The 21,411-nt window shown below is 41.5% G+C and overlaps 1 protein-coding gene across 2 annotated transcripts in view; it reads right to left on the reverse strand.

Moving 5' to 3' along the window:
• The window catches only part of RIF1 (replication timing regulatory factor 1), a 357,947-nt gene that overhangs the window by 262,611 nt on the left and 73,925 nt on the right, over window positions 1-21,411 (reverse strand). For both annotated transcript variants that reach the window (XM_078681750.1, XM_078681748.1), the window contains exons 11-14: window positions 19,435-19,608; window positions 6,000-6,110; window positions 2,355-2,417; window positions 852-952 (exon numbers count right to left, since the gene is read on the reverse strand). In XM_078681750.1, the coding sequence (XP_078537876.1) occupies window positions 852-952; window positions 2,355-2,417; window positions 6,000-6,110; window positions 19,435-19,608 (449 nt within the window). The remainder of the gene's footprint in view (window positions 1-851; window positions 953-2,354; window positions 2,418-5,999; window positions 6,111-19,434; window positions 19,609-21,411) is intronic.

Raw genomic sequence — 21,411 nt, forward strand, 5'->3', positions numbered from 1 at the left:
TCAGAAATTAACCGCCATTCTAGATTTATTTGGCTAATGCAAGACTAATAATTTTGGTGGGATTTCAACTGCACATGAGTGACACCGGATTGAATTGACATGATGTGATCCAAAAGTGTCTCACTTTTTACTTTCAAAAGACAATATTTACACAACAGCTCAGGGCTGGATTAGTTGGGTCAAAACCTCTACACTGTCTGAGGGAAGGAACGAAAACTGTCTCAAAGCTCTGATCAAAAGCAAAAGAAAAGAAACAAAAAAACTGCATAATCAGTATTGCTCTTGGAATGAGGAAGCATGTTGCACACCATTAGGATGTTAGGAGCAAGCAGCTTCAACCCACAATCTTGGGCTCGCTTGCTGTGGTAACTGTGGCTCTAGACTTCTACACGGCTTGGAAGACTTGGAGTACATTGGCAGACATGATTTTGCTGGGTTCCCTGTAAAGTACTACAGTTATGCTGGACTCTAATGCTACTAGATACTTCAATGAGTGCAAACAGCAAACCCAAACAGTCAGAGTTAAGAACCGGTATGTGGAACACCAAATACATTGGAATTTTTGGGCAGATTCATGAAAGCTACTCACAAGCCAAAATGAAGACAAGATGCTTGCTTTTACCATCAGTACTTTTCAGTTGTATGAACTTCAAATGGTAGAAAACCCAAACTAATTTTAATGCATGCCCAATTAATTTCTGTGCAGTATCTTTGTGAAGTTGAGATGAACCAGTATTTGGTTGGCAAACAGGTAGCATAGCTCCTCCGCAAAAAAACCTGCACAAGAGTCAGATAAGACAGTTTACATTGCCTACAATTTGTTTTACAAAGCACAAAAATATACAACTTACTAGTGCTTTCTGTGCAGGAAGAATGTCAGCTGTGACAATGTTTTTTAAGGCTTGTAGCAAGAGGGGAAAAACATCAGAGCCTTGTCGGTCTCTCTTATTGCCTGAAAAAAAAGGAAGAAATTGTTGAATTTAATCAGTTTCCCATCAATTCCATAATTATGTTTAGTCATAAAACACTAATTCCGGTTAGGTATAGGATGTCCGGGAACATCGGAAAGCAATTTCTTTTCAAGACAAACGTTTTACACACCACAGGGGAATCTGAGAAGGCGTTAAGTGGCTTGATTCGCTCTTATTTCTAGTGTGAAAACTCATACAATAGTGAATGAATTGATCATTTAATTTGCTAAAATCATAATACATGCAATACAACAGGTCCATCTCAAACAATAAAAATCAGGTTTAAATTAAAATGTTTCATTGGTTAAAACAATGTTGCCAATTTATCTGACAGTTCTTTGGATCATTAATGGTCTTTATTTACATGATTTTAAAACTGAGGCAATCCTGATTTTATTTTATTGTTTACAATATATATATATTTTTTTCCCCCACACTGAGCAAGTTCTCTGTTGTGACGCAGAATACTAGTACACCTTTGCAAGGTGTCATTTCACATCTTAAAAACATTGACCCGAGTAGAGCATGGCGCACAGTTGAGAATTCAGGGTATCAGCAAAGTGATTGCTACCGATTCCCTTGAAATAGTGTTCAACTGCTCCGACGTAATGATTTGCAAATTTAATTTATAGGCACTTTCCTCTGAATATCTACAGTGGCTGCTTTACTAATTGCTGAATTCGTTCTGGACGCAGAGCGAGGGGGCAGTCGTCTTTGATTGCACATCGAAGTATGTGAAGCTACTGGTCTTCCCACAGACCATTTGGAAGTAGAAAATTGTGTGCACGTGGATTTCATAATCTTTCGTTTTGTCAAGTTAGTGTTAAAGAGCTTGTCGCAGCTACGGTGACCTCGAATGGACTAGGAAGAAAAAAAAAAAAAAAGGATGCAAGTGGAAGTTTTAGATAAAAAAAAAATCAAAAGCAACTTTAGGAAGGGGTTCTGATGGGACACTGCACGGGGATCCCAGGAAAATAGGACTGTATTTCATTCAAGCTGGAGGATGAAGTAATTACTAAGAATGCAGACTTTCTGGATAGGTGTAAAAGGTTAGATATAGAACTATCTGTATGCAAAGCTTCTGCCAGTGCAGGTACAGAAAACAAAACTAGACACCTGTGCACATACACGAAAAAACATTTTCATTTGAAAAAAATACATTTAAAAAAAAGGTTACAATCGGGTGAAAAGATCTGCATGCTGGATATGTAGCTGTTATTACACTTGCAGTTTAAATCTCAATGAACCTCTAAGGGGATTAGCAGACTATAAACTTTGGTTGTAAAAAAATGCAGACTATAACGTTTGGCTTTCAACAATACAACAGAACGTCTAGAATTAAGAGGTGAAGGGAAACTTGTAGGTAACCTGGAGAGTTCTTACCAGCCTCAATGGTTGCTTTCACGAGGCTGATCATATCCTTCCAAATCAGCTGCACAATGGCATCTGTAAAGAAGATCATACATATTGATGTCAATACACAGGCAAATATATTCTGCACAAAACTCACTTTGAATATTATTGGCCATATGTGGGAATTGGCTCATTTTAGTCGGCCTCAGCCACGCAGAACCTACCGTTAACGTCAGGTGTGTGTGATTACACTCACAGTATAACCTGCGCTCACCCTTGGGTAGCTTGGCACTGAGCACTCCGGCTTATCACAGAGGCAATGTGTGAGGCATCGGCACAGCACTGTCACATAAATACACTGAACGTCACAAGAGACATCACACGCGGTGTATGTAACTAAAGTTTGTATTCACCACATGTTAACTAGTACCACATGATCAATATGCATTTCTGGGCATAAATCACATTCAGAAATTTTACCAGCAGCCAAGCTTTACCTTATTAAAATAACATCCGTAATATGCACACTTGGGAAAGGTCCCATTTTAACATGCACCCTTGTGCGTGCAAAACGTAAGAGCGAGGCCCACCCTTTCAATTATTATAATTCAACACCACACAGTTATAGGGTGCACCTTAGATCACAACGATTTCAGAAATGTGTACACAGAAAATTACAATTTGTTTAAGCAGCACCAACGGCCAAGGCCATACAGGTAAAAACCAATATCAAACCTAGTATTCTTTTGGCAAGGAATCAAAGTGTAAAGAAATACCGCCATGTGGTGTCATTTCATCACAAGCAGGCGTTCCCATTCACTCACTCACCACCGTAATACGGTGCAACTGAAAACCGTCAGGTGAGTTGATAATGCACATGCAGACCCAAACCCTACTCCGCACTCCAGCGGACCCAGACTACACCCACAGTTCAGAGATAAAGAAAACCTTGCCCCTGATACTAAGCCAATTGCAGCCGGAGTCACACTTAGTCAGGGTCCCAGGGAAGAAGGTGGAGGTAAGCACAGGACTAATTAGGTGGCAGTCAACAAATGGGGATTTTGCTACTACTCAGGAAGTTCACCTACGGTATATACAGCAGATACAGGCTGTGGGCAATAGTCGTTCAATCATATGATTCCGCCCCATGCCTTCCGGCACAATCCTAGTTATGCGAAGCATTGGTGGGGCATGCAGTCTCCTGACGTGCCTAGTTTCCTCCCAGGAAATGAAGCACAATGTCTGGTGCTAGTTGAGCTGGGTTGCGACAGACAATTCGGTCTCACACAACGAAGAGTAGCACTCCCGTACCTCCCTGGAAATGAGGCACAATATCTTGTGCACGTTGAATGATTCGAACCAGACAATTCCGGTCAACCACGCAGTCGCACGTTTAACAGTCCTGCCCAAAGTAGAATAAGGATCCAGCACCTCACAGGGTCGTAACAGGAGAATCAGACATCACAGGCAATGAGCATGCAGTGGGCCTGTCGCACTAGAGAGATGTAGCCCAACCGACAAAGCAGGGCACGCAGGGACCCACAACCGGTGTATCTGCTTACCTCCAACAAGACGCTTATGCGTGTTGAGGTCCCACGATGCAGCGGGCACTCATGAGATGCGGGTAGTACTTTTGGTGCTCCTCACCAGCCAATCCTGTCTCCAAGCACAATACTATGTTCACACTCACACTGTGCTATCAGTGTAGATCCAGCAGACAATGTGTGCACTTAAGAGGGCACCGCTCTCCAGGGGTCACCAGTAGATGGGGTCGGTACCTCGTGGGAGGTATTTGATGTCCCCGAGACCTCCATAAGAGAACAGGGGGCAAGCAACAAGCCCTCGGAGAGCACACTTCACGGTGCCACACAGCAGCAGGTAGTCAGCCCAGGCCAGCCACTATCCAGGACACATGCACGGTCGCATCCAATGGCTGTAATTCTCCTTGTGCACAACAGATTCCTCTGGCAGTATGAGCTACACAGTTCCAGGATCTCGGGCCCACATCGCCGCAAGTGTATCCCTGTGCAATTATGACACCAGTAGTTATACTGTAGTATGCCGTTGAAGGTGGGGTGGTTCAGAGGGTTTCTCTTTGACCCACAGTTATCTACCTTAAGTTCCAGTTCTGTCTGCCATGGGGCAGTGGCATGCAGATCTTAATCTTTAGTGAGGCCATGATCAGGCTCCTAGAGGCCAAGTGTCAAAACCTCTTCCTCCAATCTATCCCGCCAGCCCTCAAACAGCAGAAGTCGGACATTCTCGTTGCATGCCCAATGTTTGTAGCGGTCTCTGGGGAATGCACAGTTGCGCTCCCCCAGCATGGACTAGAGTCAAACTAAAAGGCACACAAAGAGTTTGAGTGGAGAAATGACCCCTTTCTAGAAGTGATACCAAAGGGGATGATGGACGGAGCATTTGAGCAAATCAAACACTCACCCTCAGTCAACTGATCTGGGTTTAATCCATCATCATTCTTTAGCTCACTTCCCCACCCCAGTTCAGACATGGCCATATGTAAATCAGTCTGACCCTGTGCCTCATGGGAACAGTCCAGCCCGAACTGCCAAGCCATGTCTTCCGTGGACCGGAACAACCATCCTGGAACCGGTTTCTGGCTAATCAGCCATGCTAGCTTCAATCCAGTGGCAAAGTGAGCAAGGAACCCACGTCTGGGCATACCCAGCCAACTTAGGGCGAACAAAGCGATACCAAAGGGGACGATGTACTGGAGCCATGTTTAAAATTATCAGGTAAGCACCACTTCCGAACATATGTAGGAAGGGGCGCACGCACTTTGACACTGCATTTACATTGCAATGTGTTCAGAGTCTTAAGGTCACTAAATAAGAATCAGCAAAACCGGAGGAAAAAGAAAAACATTTAGGGAGACACTACCAAAAGTGTGTAAGGTCTAACACCATAATACAGTACATACTACCCTCGGAGAAGCTGCATCTTATTACTGAAGGTGCCTAAGACCCTTTTAGTATTACATATTTAGTGTCTGCTCTACAAGGATGCCTTAAATATGAATGACCGAACCCTTTGTATGCTTGATATTACAGAAGCACAGGAATGAAAGGTGCACATATTTAGTTCTCTTGGCAGAGGAATCGAGGGATAGGCCCGCTTGAGTGCAATTTAGATCAGCTTCACAGTACAGTCACGTTCAAAATGCAACCAAATGCAGACAATTGAGCCTCTGAACAGATGCAGTCAGAATAGCAGGAGCACATAAAACCACATCTTGAGGGAGTGGGTAGTCTCAGGCAGTTTCCCTCCCTTACGGGGCCAGTAGTCTTCATGCAGAAACCCCAACTAGCAAGCACTCCAGCGGAAACTGGGGGACATGCACCTCTAATAATGCAACCAAGTTTGTTATGCTGCGGCTTACCATACTTCGAATTGACCATTGCTGTGATACAGCAGCCCAATTTCAGCTAGTTGCTCTTGCACCCAAAGATCACCCTTCAGTGGCTTGGTGGAGTCCTACATTGGTGAATCATACAAACCAACCCCCAAGTCTCCCTACCCCAGCTTCTGCAATGAAATTCTGGTTCTGAGAAGTCACTATGTTCGAATTTTAGTGGATGGGATTTACAACACCCATCAAGAGACTTTAGGTTTTGCTTTGAAAGGGTTGGCGAAATTAAAGAGCATCATCTTCCTTACCTGAAGCATCTTTCCCGACTGCTATGAAGCCATCCTGAACAGCATTTAGGAGTGTGCTGGCGTGCTTGCAGAAAAATGAGGAACTACTAATCAATGGGTGCAGCAGAGGCTCTAGACAAACAAAAGGTATACAATTTAGGTAATACTTCAAATAATCCTTCTTTGTTTGCAGTATTCTAAGCAGTCACAGCAAAAGTGGTCACACAACTACAGAACAGCGGAAACACTTGGAGGCATGGAAGAACAAACTCTAAATATATATACAAATAATCAAAAAAGCAAAATGCAAGCATCAAGGCAGACAAACTTCATCCTAATGAGTGTAAATAAACTCAAAGACAACCAAAACAATTAATAGCAGACAATATTTTCAGACGTTAAGAGGAAAGCTGATGGAGCAGATTTCATCTGCAGTCAGGCATTGTTTTATTTTTGTGCTACAGACAGACTGCATTTAAATTGCCACGCACATTTTGGTGCAAGTTAAAAACATGGCACATGAAAAACATGAAAGTGAGGCCTATTCAGTCTGAAATGCTTGTGCTGAATTAACATGTGTTTTTACAGTGTAGAGAAAAGTGGCCTTTTTAGCTTTGAAGATTAATAGAATGTGTTTTTCTCTTCCCAGCCCATCCCATGCAATCTAAAATTCAATATTTCTGTCTTAAAAGACTTTGACTTGTTGCATATTTTGATAAACCTTTTCAGTTAACACCTCTTTTTATAATGTGTGTGAATTAATAATGCACCAAATACTACACAGGGGACTAAATGCTTTTTGCATGAAAAGCTATCTAAAACACTAATGCATGTTGCTGTGTGCACTATATTAATTGTGTGTGCTTTTAAATTTTACACTAAAGCATGAAAATGCTATGTTGCACATTTCACATTTATTTTGCATGTTGTCTTAAATAATAGAAAAGCTGCTTTCCACTAATAGCTTGGCTAGGTAAACATTTATAAGGGGTATTAGTATGAGGGAGGGAAACATAATGGGCTGATTTAAATGAAGTTAATATTATCTTTGTGTTTGATTTATTTTTGGGGCCTACACGAAACATGGCTGCCTGTGAATCCATCAAGGCTATGGCTTGCAATTTAACGAGAAGGGAGCATGCGCAGACTGTGGCAGCTTTCCTCATGACAAGAAGTGAAGGACATCTTCAACTGTACATTCTTGTGATTCTGCCAATGTACCAGTGTTAGTTAAAAGTGTCCATCTGACTACGCTGTGGAAGGAAGGAAGGAAGGAGAATTAGAATGAAACATTTTTCCTAGTAAATGTTGCAAATGTTTATAAATGTAGTATTCATGTATGCTTCATTTGTTAAAACTGGTAAAGTCAGGATTTTAGAATGAGTCAGGGTATTGAGAACTCATGCCATCATGACTGACCAATCACGTACAGGTTTTCCTGAAAGATGCTACATCTTTGTGTAGTCTGCCAATAATTAGGGTATAAAATAATGTCCTCTCTGGATGGGGGCTGGCTTTTTCTCAGCTCAGCTGGCTTCTATGGGTTAGGTACGAGAAACGTCCCGGGAGATTGCTGAAGGGGTGGTGCGTCCGAGGAGATTCAGGGGGAGATTTCTTGCTTCCAGGTCATATCTTGGCACTGGAGGCCACATTCCTTTGAGGTCTGGTGAAGGGCGGGCTGTCGCCCTCCTTTTTGCTCTTTAGACACAGAGATGCACATGAGCAGCAACAGATAGAAAGGCTCTTTAGATTTAGGTGCTAAATTTTAAGTTTATGTTTTGACTAATTAATTAGGTCTAAAAAGATCTATTTGTTTTATGCATTTATTTCTCTTAATGGGAGATTTTTGCCAACTATTTAATTATTGATTAGCTTTGCAAGACTATTTTTCTTAGAAACTCTTTAAGAATTTTGACTGAAATTTTGCGCCACATTTTCTTCCCTACATGTTATGCTTATATGCAGACTGTAATGTGTTCTTTATTAATGCTATTTTTCCTGTTCTCCAAATTCTGTAACCTAATTGATATTTTACTAATGAATAAAGGGTCAGAGAAAAACTGTGACTAGAAAATAAAACCCTTCAAAACACTCAACAACTCTCTTTATTGGCTTGAATAATAAATTGCATTTTTGACTGTTCAGGTTTATTTAAGTCTCCTGAAGGTAATACATGGTGTGAAGGGTCCAACACTTTTGGAGCGGTAAATTAGAGGTAGCATGAGGGTTTTACATTGAGAAATTACCAGAAGAAATTACCGTCTCCATCAGTTTTTGGTAAGCAGAGGATGGTCATTATTGATTAGTTTGGTGATTAGTGATTATTGATTTCACCATCAACTACTCAACTAATGGATCATTGACCTTAGAAGGGAAATAAAATAATTGCCCAAGTAAGATAAATGTCCAAGTCCCGATTCCTGACTCCAATGCTCAGAACCTGAAGACTGGCAAAGCAGTATTGGAAGGTGATGCAAGAAGTGGTGTGAGTATCAATAGGGTTGTGAAATGTTGTTAATATGCTAGCATGTCTTTTTGAAGTGTTGAAAATATTAAGTTTTTTTATTGTTTGTGAAATTTGCTCATTCTGAATTGATGGTGTTATTGATTATATTGGTAATTTCATAGGACATATTTTTTGGTTATTGATTACATGTTTTAACTCTTCATGTTAAGTTAGTGTCTTGTTCTATGTTGTCTGGAACACGCAGGTATGCACACCTGTGGAATCCCGGGAAAGAATAGCGGGTGGTAAATGGAAGCCACACTGCACTGAGGTTACTCGTCTGTTGGAATAACACTGAGAAGCTAGGTAGGGCTGGCAGTGTTAAATTAGGGACTATTTTCTGTGTGAGTGATTGATAGCAAAGAGTTCGCTGGTGAAACTTTGGTCTGATATCACCTAGAAAGGGTCACACTAAAGGAGTAGCAGGTTCTTCTGAGCTTGATTGACAGCAAAAGAATTCACTGGTGAAACTTTGGACTAAGATATATCCTGAAGGATAAGTCCAAAGGAGTAGCATGTTCTTCCGAGCTTGAGTGAAAGGTAAGCGGAAGGGATTTACCTGTAGTGTTTGAAGAGTAAATGGAAGGTCTTACTTTGTGAAGGGTAAGCGGAATGTGTTACTCGCAGTGAATATAAATCTATCCTTTATTTAGCACAACAGACAGAGTAGCGAATGTATGTATGTTGTTACTAATAGAGTTATTGATTAAGAAAATATTGCAGTAAGGATTTGTGGAGGGTCAGTGGTAGGAGTGAAACTGACTAAAATTGAGACTGCCAGCTTTGGAAAAAAGAAATTGCATTGAACTATTGCAAAAATGAAAATGTTTGAAGGTTTAAAGAAGCTGTTAGGAGGTAAAGTGAAAAATTCGTTTTTTATTGGTGATGCTCCTGAAGGAACACCTGTGCATTTTATGTCTACTAATTTGGGACAAAACACATGTATGTGGGTTCACCAATGGGGCAAGATTACTGAAAAAGAGGGTGCTTTGAGATTTCCAAAAGATGGTACTTTTGAATTGCAAATTATTAACAAATTAAGGGAAGTCTTATGTGAAATAGAGACACCATCTAAAGCTGCACAATTTGAGGCCTTAAGCCTGTGGGAAAAGACAGCAAGAGAGAAAGCAAGCGAGGATAAAAAGGTAAAGCACCAGATACAGGAGAAGGGAATTAATGCTGACAAAGAGCTTCAAATAAATAATAATTCAGGGGATGAAATAATGGATGCATTGTTAACTGAGTGACCATCACTTTCTGTGGTTCCCATGAAAAATACTGAAAATAGTGCGCCAGTAAATACTACAGAGGCTACTGCTTCTGTTGAACAGAGAGAAAACCAGATTCAGAGAACTGTGCAGACATTTCAGATTGAACCATTACCTGTTGATTCAGCACTGACAGTGCTACCTCCAAATGTTACTGTTTCAAATGTGACTGATTCAGTCCGAGAATTGCAAACTGCAGATGCACAGATAATGCCTAAAAAAATTATGACTGTCCCAATTAATATGGTCCCTACTGAAAAGGTTCAAGGAGCTGCAGAATCAGTGATTTTGCCAGGGTTTATTTCACAAACTCGAAATTCAGAGATTAGTGAACAGAAATTACCCCATGCACTGAAAGGTGAGGGAAAAATGGTATTTACAACTCTGCAGCCCAGGATAAAATAAATATATTTGAAAATGGGATTTTTCAAACCTGCTCTGAGGAAGCAGCAGTGATTAAAAATATAGAGAACATGGGAGAACATATTAACACAGGCCCTGAAAAAGAAAACCAGCTTGGTGTTTTAAATTCAACATGTGAACATGAAGAAATTAGCTGTCCCTGCTGTTTAAATCATGAAAATGTGAACCAGTGTCAGGAAAAAGAATTAATTTCCCCGAGCAAGGAAACCGCTGCATGTGCATTAACTACACATAATGGACTGACCGATTTGGCTCAAAAATATGAAACTGATGTTGCAGGAAGTTTTCCATTTCAGAAAAGTTTTAGGGTACACATGGATGATGAAGCAAATGAGAAAATGTGCTCTTCAGGAATGCATTTGCACATTGCAGAAATAAAATATGGTTTTAAATGCAATGAGCTTGAGAAATTAGGAGACAAGTGGGCAAGAAAACATGAGGAAAAAGAAACCACCTGACCTAGCAAGGAAACTGGATAAGGAAAAGAAGCCACCAGATATAATTGAGAAAAATAATAAACAGAATGAGGGAGAAGCTTTTGCTTACTCATTGAGAGAAAAGGTGGGAGAAATGTATGTTCATATGCCACAGAATAAAAGTGAACTTGCATTTCAGAACACAATCCCACAATTGAGACACATTTATGCTGTGGTACCCACAAGTTGATGGATTTGTTGACATTTTAAAGGAGTTGCGCTTTAATTTGGAAATGTTCTTTTACATTGCCATGCAAACAGAATTGTGGTTTGAATCTAAAGTTGTTGTGGAAAGGCCAGGTGAGGAGACAGTGAAAAGGGTTTGCACGAATGCACCATCATTTTCTGTTGTAATGGAGAAAAATATAGCAGTGATTATTTTCCTGCATGGCAGAGGGCTAGCAAAGGATGTTGATTGGGTACTGATTAAAAGAACACAGGATGGCAGTAAAGGTGTTTTGGTTTGTGCAAATTCAGGTATGGATGTTGCACTGCTGGAAAATGTGTCCTTTTGCCATCTTTATAACAGATTTGAGCATTGGAAGAAGAAAAATAAATTTAAACATGATGCACAAAAACATGAAGAAATACAGGTGCAAAATATGCCAGCTAAGCAAATGCAAATGTCAGTTCAGAAACAGGTACCAATGGCAGAAATTTTTCAAGCACAGATGGTCCCACAAAATATGGAAAATGCTAAAGTTAATTTAAATAAGGTGTCCAGAGCAAATGTGAATTATTTCCAGAGACAAAAACAGAACCCAGTTCAACAGGTTGCTCTGTTTGCAAATGAGAGTTTTAACTCTCACAATTCTGAATTTACCAAATCCATTGTGGAGGCAGTGGAAAGTCCAGACTTAATTGTAGGAGTTTTAAACAAAGAAATTACAAACCCAGTTTTAGAAAAATGTGCACCAAAAATAGGCCCATTTGAGGAAAATTGCAAAACTGTTGTCTGTGACTCAGGCCTAGCAGGAAAACAATTATTTTGCAAATCAAGCAGCACAGATTACTGTACACCAGATAATGTTATTTTTCAGGTTCATGATGAGGATGTACATTTTAAAATGGCTCAACAAGAGACAGCTGTAGCATTATTTTCAGAAAAGACTGTTGAAAAATTACCTTCTGATTTAGAAAAAATAATAAACACAGAAATAAGTGTTCACAGAAAAGGATGCCAGATTAATAAAATGTGCAGAACATGTCTTATTAAAATTAGAACCAGATTACATGTATTCAGGAACACCATCAGATGCAGGAATTTTACCAATAAAAGGATTTTTGATGGAATTGATTGGAAGTTTGTGTAACTTTCTGATCACAGGTTCACAGAAAATAAATGAAAAGAACAGAATAGTGCAGGAGATTAAAAGCATATTTTTTCCATGTTGTCCTGTGGTACCGAATCCAGCCAATATATTTTTTCACATTCCATGTGCTGAAGAATGGCTTACTTTTATTGATTTTTGCCAAGTTCATGTCACAGTGCCATTGCATGAGAATAGTCAGGAGTACTGTCAAAAAGAAGCTAAATGTCTGGGACACAAAATTGGAAAGGGAGGTAGAAAGGTGTCACCAGAGAGGGTGGAAATAATTCACAAGATAAATCCACCTCAAATCCAGAAAGAAGTCAGGACATTTTTGGGAATGGTTAGCTGCTGTAGAGAGTGGTTACTAAACCTTTCCCTAGTGGCTAAGCCTTTACTGAGGCTGACGCACTCAGGTGTGTCTGATCCGCTTCCATTGGACAACAACTGCACAAAAGCATTCCTAGAGTTGAAAGAGAAAAAATGTCGCGCCCCAGCACTAGGAATAAAAGTTTATTTGAAAGAAAATACACTAATTTGCAGTGAGAGGGAGGGCTGCGCTCGCTCATTGCCTATTGAAAAAGATGACTGTGTTCAAAGGTCTGTGATGTATTGCCCAATGACCTTTGACCCTAGCTTCACAGAAATGTCAGCAAATGAATTGGATTATGGTGAAACTGAATAGGAGTGTCTAAATATCATGAAAATATGCATAAAGCCAAATTCAGACTTTAAGGATGAATGTCTGAGTCAGCCCAACAATGTCCATTTTGTAGATGGACCATGTTTGAAAGGTGACACATTAAAAGCAGCACATGCTGTGCTCCTTATACATGATGTTGTCAAAGCTTTATGGATTTCAGTAGTTACCTCAGCCCAAAATTCGAAATGGATTGCCCTTACCATAACATGCAGTATATCTGCTCAATTGGGAGTCACTGTTGTCATGGGAGAGAGAAATGCTAATTCAGTTGCACAAATGTGTGTTCTGTTAGCACATACATTCAATGGAATCTTCACAGTTGAATTAAAAGAGGCTCAAGAAAATGTTTTTGAAGCAGCACAACAGGGTTGTATCAGAATTGTTTTTGAGAAAAATGACAACTACAAAGTGGCAAATGTGTTATTGCAAAAACTGATGCCCAGGTATAGATTGCTAGTTTCTCTGAAATCAGATCATAATGGGGTCTCAAAGATAATGAGTGCAGAACAACAGATTGGACAAGGAATGGATTGTAGCTATCTGCCTGAAGTGTCAAGCATAATAAAGCAACACAATGGCAGCACGGAGTTACCTTTTGCAAAAGACTGTTTCAGCAACACTAAAGTGGCTTGAAAATGCATATGCAAATGCCTTGTGGAAAACACTGAGGAGAACACTAGCCATTGCTGTGTAGGTCTGGTTTATGTACAGTGTGCAGTTTCTCACCAGATTGCAGCTGCTACACAAGATCTGCATAATGGATGGTGCAACAGCTTTGGTCAGAGATGCTGTGGTGAAACATCTGAATCTGATCAAAGTGAAAATAAGAGTGAAAGGCCTTGGTTGAAAAAGTGCAAAGGATTGATGGTGCTCTGTCAGAGTTTCTCAGCACCTAAGTAGTCTAATTTGCATGGAAAAAGTACAGAATGCCACACTGTATGAGCCATTCTGATGGCAAGCTGATGACAATGAGCAAATAAATGCATTGAATATATCTTTATTCGGTAAAATTGCTCACCATAAAAGAGTACATTTTACACAATAAAAGAGTACAATTTACCCAATAAAACAGTAATAACTAACAGCATTAAAAACCGTGCTTAAAACCTACACAATATACAGTACAATATGATTAATATGGACCCCAATCACACATTCTCATCAGTTCATTATATCCTATGGATGGGACCTTCAATTGCATCCGGTCTGATCGATTGGTAACCTAGAGTGCATCTTCAATATCTTCGAACGCGTCAGCCATGCACTGCTCAAATATTTGGCCACCCCACAAACCATGACAGCAGATGTTGAATCTGTAGAGAGTATTCGTAGGGCCAGTCTGTGGCACCTCAGCCCCAACCCCCTGCATACTGGTTTCAGCCAGATCTTCCGTGCCACTTTGTAAGCGGGGCAAGCAAAAAGTAGATGGGCCACAGACTCGATAGGAGCCGCGCACCCAGGGCAGGTTCGAGATGGGCCGCCAGAATTAGACCACCTCGCGGTGAATTCATGCACCGGGAGGGTCCCATATCTTAGTTTTAAATAAAGGGCTCTATCTAGCGGCTTAGTTATGAGATCAAGGAAGGGTTCCAGCTTTCTAACCCACTTGAACTCTAGAAACCGTTCAGTGAGTGAACCCCCAGCCCCGATGCGTGTTGCCTCAGCCTGCACCCAATCCCAGTATAGCTTCTTGATCACCGATTTGGGCGGCGGCGTTTGGGTCTCCCACACATCGCTCAAACCCACTTGGAAAACAAGGTGCCTCACATTGTTCAGCCATCCAATCTTATTACCGGTGTCGAGCAATATTAGGTCATCCAACCCTGCAGCATATTTGGCGAGTTCCTTGGTCCTTCTCAGCCGAACCCAAAAGAGCAGTGGGCGCAGCCGCACCAGATCCTTTAGGGCTCGTCTGCCCAAATCTAGCCGCAAAGGGATCAATGGAGTAGAAACAGGGAGAGCCACCACATCCCTCAAAAACTTGTTTTCCGCTAAGGTTAGCTCAGAAACATTTTCGAACCCCCATAGCTCGGAGCCATATGATGCAGCCGGGAGTATCTGGCCCTCATAAATGGCCATGACCGGTGTCACTGGTTTGCTTGTTGACTCCCGATGCTCCCTCAATGTCACCCCAGAAACTCTTTTGTGGCCAAGTAACATTTTGGCCAGATGGTCCTTCCAATTCATCCGACTGTTTAACCGCTCCCCTAAATAGTCGGATGAATCAACCATCTCCAGGGGGGCCCCATTGAGCGTAAAATTATTTTAAAATCTTTTAGAGGGAGAAAGAGCCATCAGCTTGGTTTTCGAAGTATTTATGGTTAGGCCTCTGTCTATGCAAAAGGTGCTGAATCGATGTAAGAGCTTTTGCAATCCTACCGGGGATTTGGTGATCAGTAAGGTGTCGTCCGCAAATAGTAGAGTGGGGATTCTTTCCCCTGCCAGGGATGGTGCATCCGTCTCTTCCCCTCTCAGATGGTCCACCACTCCATTCACAAACAAGGAAAAGAGGGTCGGAGCCATAACACATCCCTGGCGAACTCCACTCCTCACGGGCACCCTATCTGTCAACTGTCCCTGGGAACCCCATCTGATCCTCGCGTAATTCCCCTCATGGAGCCTTGTAATTAGGCTCAAGAGTGATCCAGGGAAGCCCATCCTCTCTAGTGTCTCCCACAATTTTACTCGTGGGACCAGGTCAAAAGCCGTCTTGAGATCTATGAAGGCCATGTAAAGGCTGCCCTTTTTGATGGTAACTGTCTTCCAATATATAACAAAAAAACGAAAGACCTGGTCCATCGTACCCACCTTACAACGGAATCCTGCTTGGAGGTGGGAGAGGATGCTTTCTTCTTCCATCCAATCGCCAACCCTTGAGATGATGACCCTGCCAACCACTTTCTGGATTACATCTATCAAGCTGATAGGTCTGTAATTGGCAGGATCATCTCTTGCCCCCTTCTTATATACAGTAACCACCTCTGCCCCCTTCCAGGAATCTGGCACAGGATGCCCCCTGGCAATCAAATTCATTATAGTGGCAATTAAGTTGGCCCAGGCCATTGGTTCCGCAATCAAGAGGGTCCCATCGGATCCCATCCGGACCGGCCGCCTTCTTTGGGGTCAAGTGTCTAATAGCCACCGCTACTTCTGAGGCCGAGAATGGGTAGTCGAACTCCCCTGAGGATTCCCAACCCCCACCACTGGCTACCGTGGGACAAATGGTAATTTCGGTTCCGCCATATAAAGCCGAGAAGTGGTTAAAGCATTGCTGGCTTGTTATATGGACGGCTAATGGTTGGGATCTCCCCTGTCTAGCTCTATTGATTAAGTCCCAGAATAACATCGGGTTCCTCGTGCTCACAGCATCTTTTAAGTCCTGCCAATGCTGTTCCTCCCACTCTCGTTTAGCCAGCGCTAATACTCTTAGGTAATACTTCCTAGCCGCTCTAACTAGTAATGGATTTTTTGTGAGTAGGGCAGCTGTCAGGTCTTTCCTTTTACCCTTGCACTGGGCTGAATACCAAGGGTTACTTGAAGTGGGAGGTATTTTATTTATTCTGTGGCTTTTCCCTTTAGAGAGAAAATAGTGACTCACATGCTCTATTGTGGCTTTGTAAGCTGTATCAAAGGTAATGGATGGAACCAGGGCACTCCCATTCTCCTGATCCCATGCCTCCAGATCCAAATGCAGATCCACCACCAGTGATTTTATAGTACCTAGTTGGTCCTCCTTCAGTTGAGCCTTGTCCCATTTCAATCTACGATTATTGTTATGTGGGATAATCTCTTTAGTTAGCTTCAAGGGGGCACTCAGCCCCCTACCTTTGGGGTTACCCCATTTGAACTTGCTACATAGGGGGGTTATGGTCACTATCCTGAGTAGATACCACCTCCATATCAATTAGGTCGATCCACAATCTAACGTCCAGTAAAATGTAGTCAATTCTGGACGGACCTTTAAGCCTATTAAAGGTCATTGCACCTGCCCGGTCAGACAAGGTCCTACCATTAAGTGCTCTTAGTTTGTGTTTCCTAATAAGGGCGTTAATTTGGATTGCCCTTGCAGACCATTTTCGAACGGGGGGTAATGCCAGAACTGGGATGGACCATTTGGAGTCTTCTTCTTCGGTGCCTAAGGGGTCATCTCCAAGGAGAGGTTCAAACGTACAATTAAAATCCCCTCCCACTATGATTTTAGCTGCTGGAGGACAGTTGGCTAATGCTAAATCTAAACTTTGTAAAGCTGCTGAGGTAGTATCCCCCGAAGCCCCTCTGGCATACACATTGAATAGTTCGAGCCTGTTCCCCTCAATATAACCCCTAGAGGTGAGATGTAATATATCACTGCACTCGGAATCGTGAATGGCCACATCCCAGTCCAGATCAATTTTTATCCAGACCGTGAGACCTCCCGCTGGTCTGCCCTTCCCTCTACTTACTGCTGGGGAAGAAAAAGTAGTGTAACCAGATTTATTTATTGGGTGCAGACTCCAGGTTTCCTGAAACAGACATACGTCGAACTTCGATGAATGTGTGCCATTCCGGTATAGCCAACTTCCTTTTTAACCCTGCCACGTTCCACGATAGCAGGTTTATTACATGGCGACCCACAGGAACTATAACAGGGTCCCCCTGACTCCCACCCCCTCCACCCTCCATAGTCATGGAACTGTCCACCACACAGATAGGTGCAAAGAAATGCTGAAACTGTCCTGTTGAATTCTTTATTATTTTAGTTACTTGTTTTAAAGAAGACTAGCTGTTCCAAGAAGCTACTTACAGATCTCTGCACTAAAACATTTGAGCTGGCTATATATGATCTGATTACAGACCAAACTTGTGTTTGCCTTAGAAATGGAAGTAACATTGTTATATGCTCAGCTTTTGCAATTTAAAAAAAAAAAAAAAGAAAAAAAAAATAGTCACTTGTGAAATGAAATATTTGTGATTAATTATAAATCATTTTATTATGATTTGAATCATCAGAAGGGTGGATTGATGGAGCAGATTTCATCTGTAGTCAGGCATGGTTTTATTTTTGTGCTACAGACAGACTGCATTTAAATTGCCACACACATTTTGGTGCAAGTTAAAAGCATGGCACATGAAAAACATGAAAGTGAGGCCTATTCAGTCTGAAATGCTTGTGCTGAATTAACATGTGTTTTTACAGTGTAGAGAAAAGTGGCCTTTTTAGATTTGAAGATTAATAGAATGTGTTTTTCTCTTCCCAGCCCATCCCATGCAATCTAAAATTCAATATTTCGGTCTTAAAAGACTTTGACTTGTTGCATATTTTGATAAACCTTTTCAGTTAATAACACCTCTTTTTATAATGTGTGTGAATTAATAATGCACCAAACACTACACAGGGGACTAAATGCTTTTTGCATGAAAAACTATCTAAAACACTAATGCATGTTGCTGTGTGCACTATATTAATTGTGTGTGCTTTTACATTTTACACTAAAGCATGAAAATGCTATGGTGCACATTTCACATTTATTTTGCATGTTGTCATAAATAATAGAAAAGCTGCTTTTCACTAATAGCTTGGCTAGGTAAACATTTATAAGGGGTATTAGTATGAGGGAGGGAAACATAATGGGCTGAGTACATGGAATTAATATTATCTTTGTGTTGGTTTTATTTTTGGGGCCTACACGAAACATGGCTGCCTGTGAATCCATCAAGGCTATGGCTTGCAATTTAATGAGAAGGGAGCATGCGCAGACTGTGGCAGCTTTCCTCATGACAAGAAGTGAAGGACATCTTCAACTGTACATTCTTGTGATTCTGCCAATGTACCAGTGTTAGTTAAAAGTGTCCATCTGACTACGCTGTGGAAGGAAGGAAGGAGAATTAGAATGAAACATTTGTCCTAGTAAATGTTGCAAATGTTTATAAATGTAGTTATTCATGTATGCTTCTTTTGTTAAAACTGGTAAAGACAGGATTTTTAGAATGAGTCAGGGTATTGAGAACTCATGCCATCATGACTGACCAATCACGTACAGGTTTTCCTGAAAGATGCTACATCTTTGTGTAGTCTGCCAATAATTAGGGTATAAAATAATGTCCTCTCTGGATGGGGGCTGGCTTTTTCTCAGCTCAGCTGGCTTCTATGGGTTAGGTACGAGAAACGTCCCGGGAGATTGCTGAAGGGGAGGTGCGCCCGAGGAGATTCAGGGGGAGGTTTCTTGCTTCCACGTCATATCTTGGCACTGGAGGCCACATTCCTTTGAGGTCTGGTGAAGGGCGGGCTGTCGCCCTCCTTTTTGCTCTTTAGACACAGAGATGCACATGAGCAGCAACAGATAGAAAGGCTCTTTAGATTGAGATGCTAAATTTTAAGTTATTTCTCTTAATGGGAGATTTTTGCCAACTATTTAATTATTGATTAGCTTTGCAAGACTATTTTTCTTAGAAACTCTTTAAGAATTTTGACTGAAATTTTGCGCCACATTTTCTTCCCTACATGTTATGCTTATATGCAGACTGTAATGTGTTCTTTATTAATGCTATTTTTCCTGTTCTCCAAATTCTGTAACCTAATTGATATTTTACTAATGAATAAAGGGTCAGAGAAAAACTTTGACTAGAAAATAAACCCCTTTAAAACACTCAACAACTTTTGACTGTTCAGGTTTATTTAAGTCTCCTGAAGAAGGGCCCAACACCTTTGGAGCGGTAAATTAGAGGTAGCATGAGGGCTTTACATTGAGAAATTACCAGAAGAAATTACCGTCTCCATCAAAGCTACTTACCTAAACCAAGTACGAGATTATTTTTCTTGGCAAATGGTACAACCTCTGGACCCAACAAGAAATGGACCAACATTTCAAGCCCCAAAAGCTGAACAGATGGAAGTGCCGGTGATGAAAGACTGCTAGAATTTAAGTTCATCTTGGGTGTTGCAGGGCTTCCATATGGAAAGGGTCCTGAGGAGGAAAAGAAATCTGTAAAATTACATTCTTAGTTTTGTCGCAAACAACTGAAAGGTAAGTAGTAAATGATTTACTATTGGTAGAAGTGTCTTCATTTTAGGCACTTCCAGGGGGAGCAAAGTCAAGCAATAAAGACTAAATAGATTAGCGAGTTATGGGATATATGGTAAAAGTTAACTGCAAGAAATAAAATCAGTGTCCAACTTGACAAGGACTTAAGAAAACGGTTGTGTCAAAAATAATGACACCCTATTTTTCCAAAGTACCATATAGTAGCAGAAAAAGTGGTTTATCTACAGCTGGAAGAACACATAAGAAAAAACTAATTTCTACATCCCACCCAGTCAGGCTTCAGATCAACATATTCAACAGAGACAGCTTTGCGGTTTGCTACTGAGACAATAAGGAAGAGAGCAGATGAAGGACTAACCACGGCACTGGTCTTATTAGACCTTAGCGCCGCCTTTGATACTGTGTCACACAAGCTTCTCATACATCGACTCAGAAGAGGGGGTGTAGATGGGGCTGCGTTGACTGGATGGCATCCTACCTGCAGGACTGCAGCTTGTGCTGGCATAGGGGGTGCCACAGGGCTCAATTTTGATCCCAACCCTTTTCAATCTAGAAGTCTCCCCCTTGGCCGACATTGTAGAAAAACATGGAGTTTCAATCGTGTCATACGCAGATGACTCAGCTAGTGGTCACGGTAGCTCCCAACTCACCTCAAGCAGCCAACAGCTTTGCAACCTGCCTGAAAGATTTGGTAGGGTGGATGGCAGAAAACTGCCTACGTTTAAATGGCAGCAAGACAGGGGTACTAATCGTATGAAACTCCCCATCCATCTGGTCGTCGGCCTGGTGGCCGACTATGCTAGGACCAACACCTACCCCAAAGACGGAGGTGAAAAAATCTGTGAAAATGGATGGATTCCAAATTATCTTTTGATGCTCAGATCAAGAGAATAAGAGGAAAGTGTTTTGGAATCCTGAAGATACTAAGGGAAACCCTGGACATTCTTCCCATATCTGCCAGAAAAACCCTGCTTCATTCTCTTGTCACGGCAAGACTGGACTGTGGGAATGTGCTGCTCCTGGGTGGAACAAAAAAAGCGGCTTCAAAAGCTGCAATCCATTCAGAATGCAGCTGCACGCTTGGCGCTGAACCTGCCGAAATGGGCACCCCCGAAGAATGCATTGGAGACACTGCACTGGCTGCCGGTTCTGAAGCGTATCATGTTCAAGGCATTGTGCTTTGGTCATCGCATTTTGCAGGGGAAAGGCCCTTCATACATGGATAATCTACTTTCACCTTATACAACAGATCGTGATCTGCAATCCACTGGGACACATCTGATAAAGGCCCCAAAGATAAAAAGAGCATGCCTGGGCGCACGATCCTTTAGCTATCTGACAGCAAAGGGAGGAACAATCTGAGAATGTTTTTCGAAAGAAACTGAAAACATGGCTTTTTAAACAGTAGCCAGGGCCACACGAACTGTAGACAAATGATTCTTGAAATTGTCAATTAGAGTGAAATATCGCGGGGACACACCAGCTGGTGTAACCATGCGCTCTATAAATCTAAACGAACAAAGAACCCCATACAGCGCTACAATCTTGAAGGTAGACTTATAACCCCAAACGTTTTTGTGTGGTTATAAGGCTTATTATAGGACAGAAGTGGCAGACAAAATTATAACATGCTTGATACACAAAACATTCCCCCCTTCAGTAGCTCTGGGTCAATGGTTGGCCAACGTAATGCACTAAAAGGCAATAAAGCAGCTTTTAAGTTAG

This window comes from Lissotriton helveticus, chromosome 3_1 (genome assembly GCF_964261635.1).
Source record: "Lissotriton helveticus chromosome 3_1, aLisHel1.1, whole genome shotgun sequence".
NCBI lineage: Eukaryota > Metazoa > Chordata > Amphibia > Caudata > Salamandridae > Lissotriton > Lissotriton helveticus.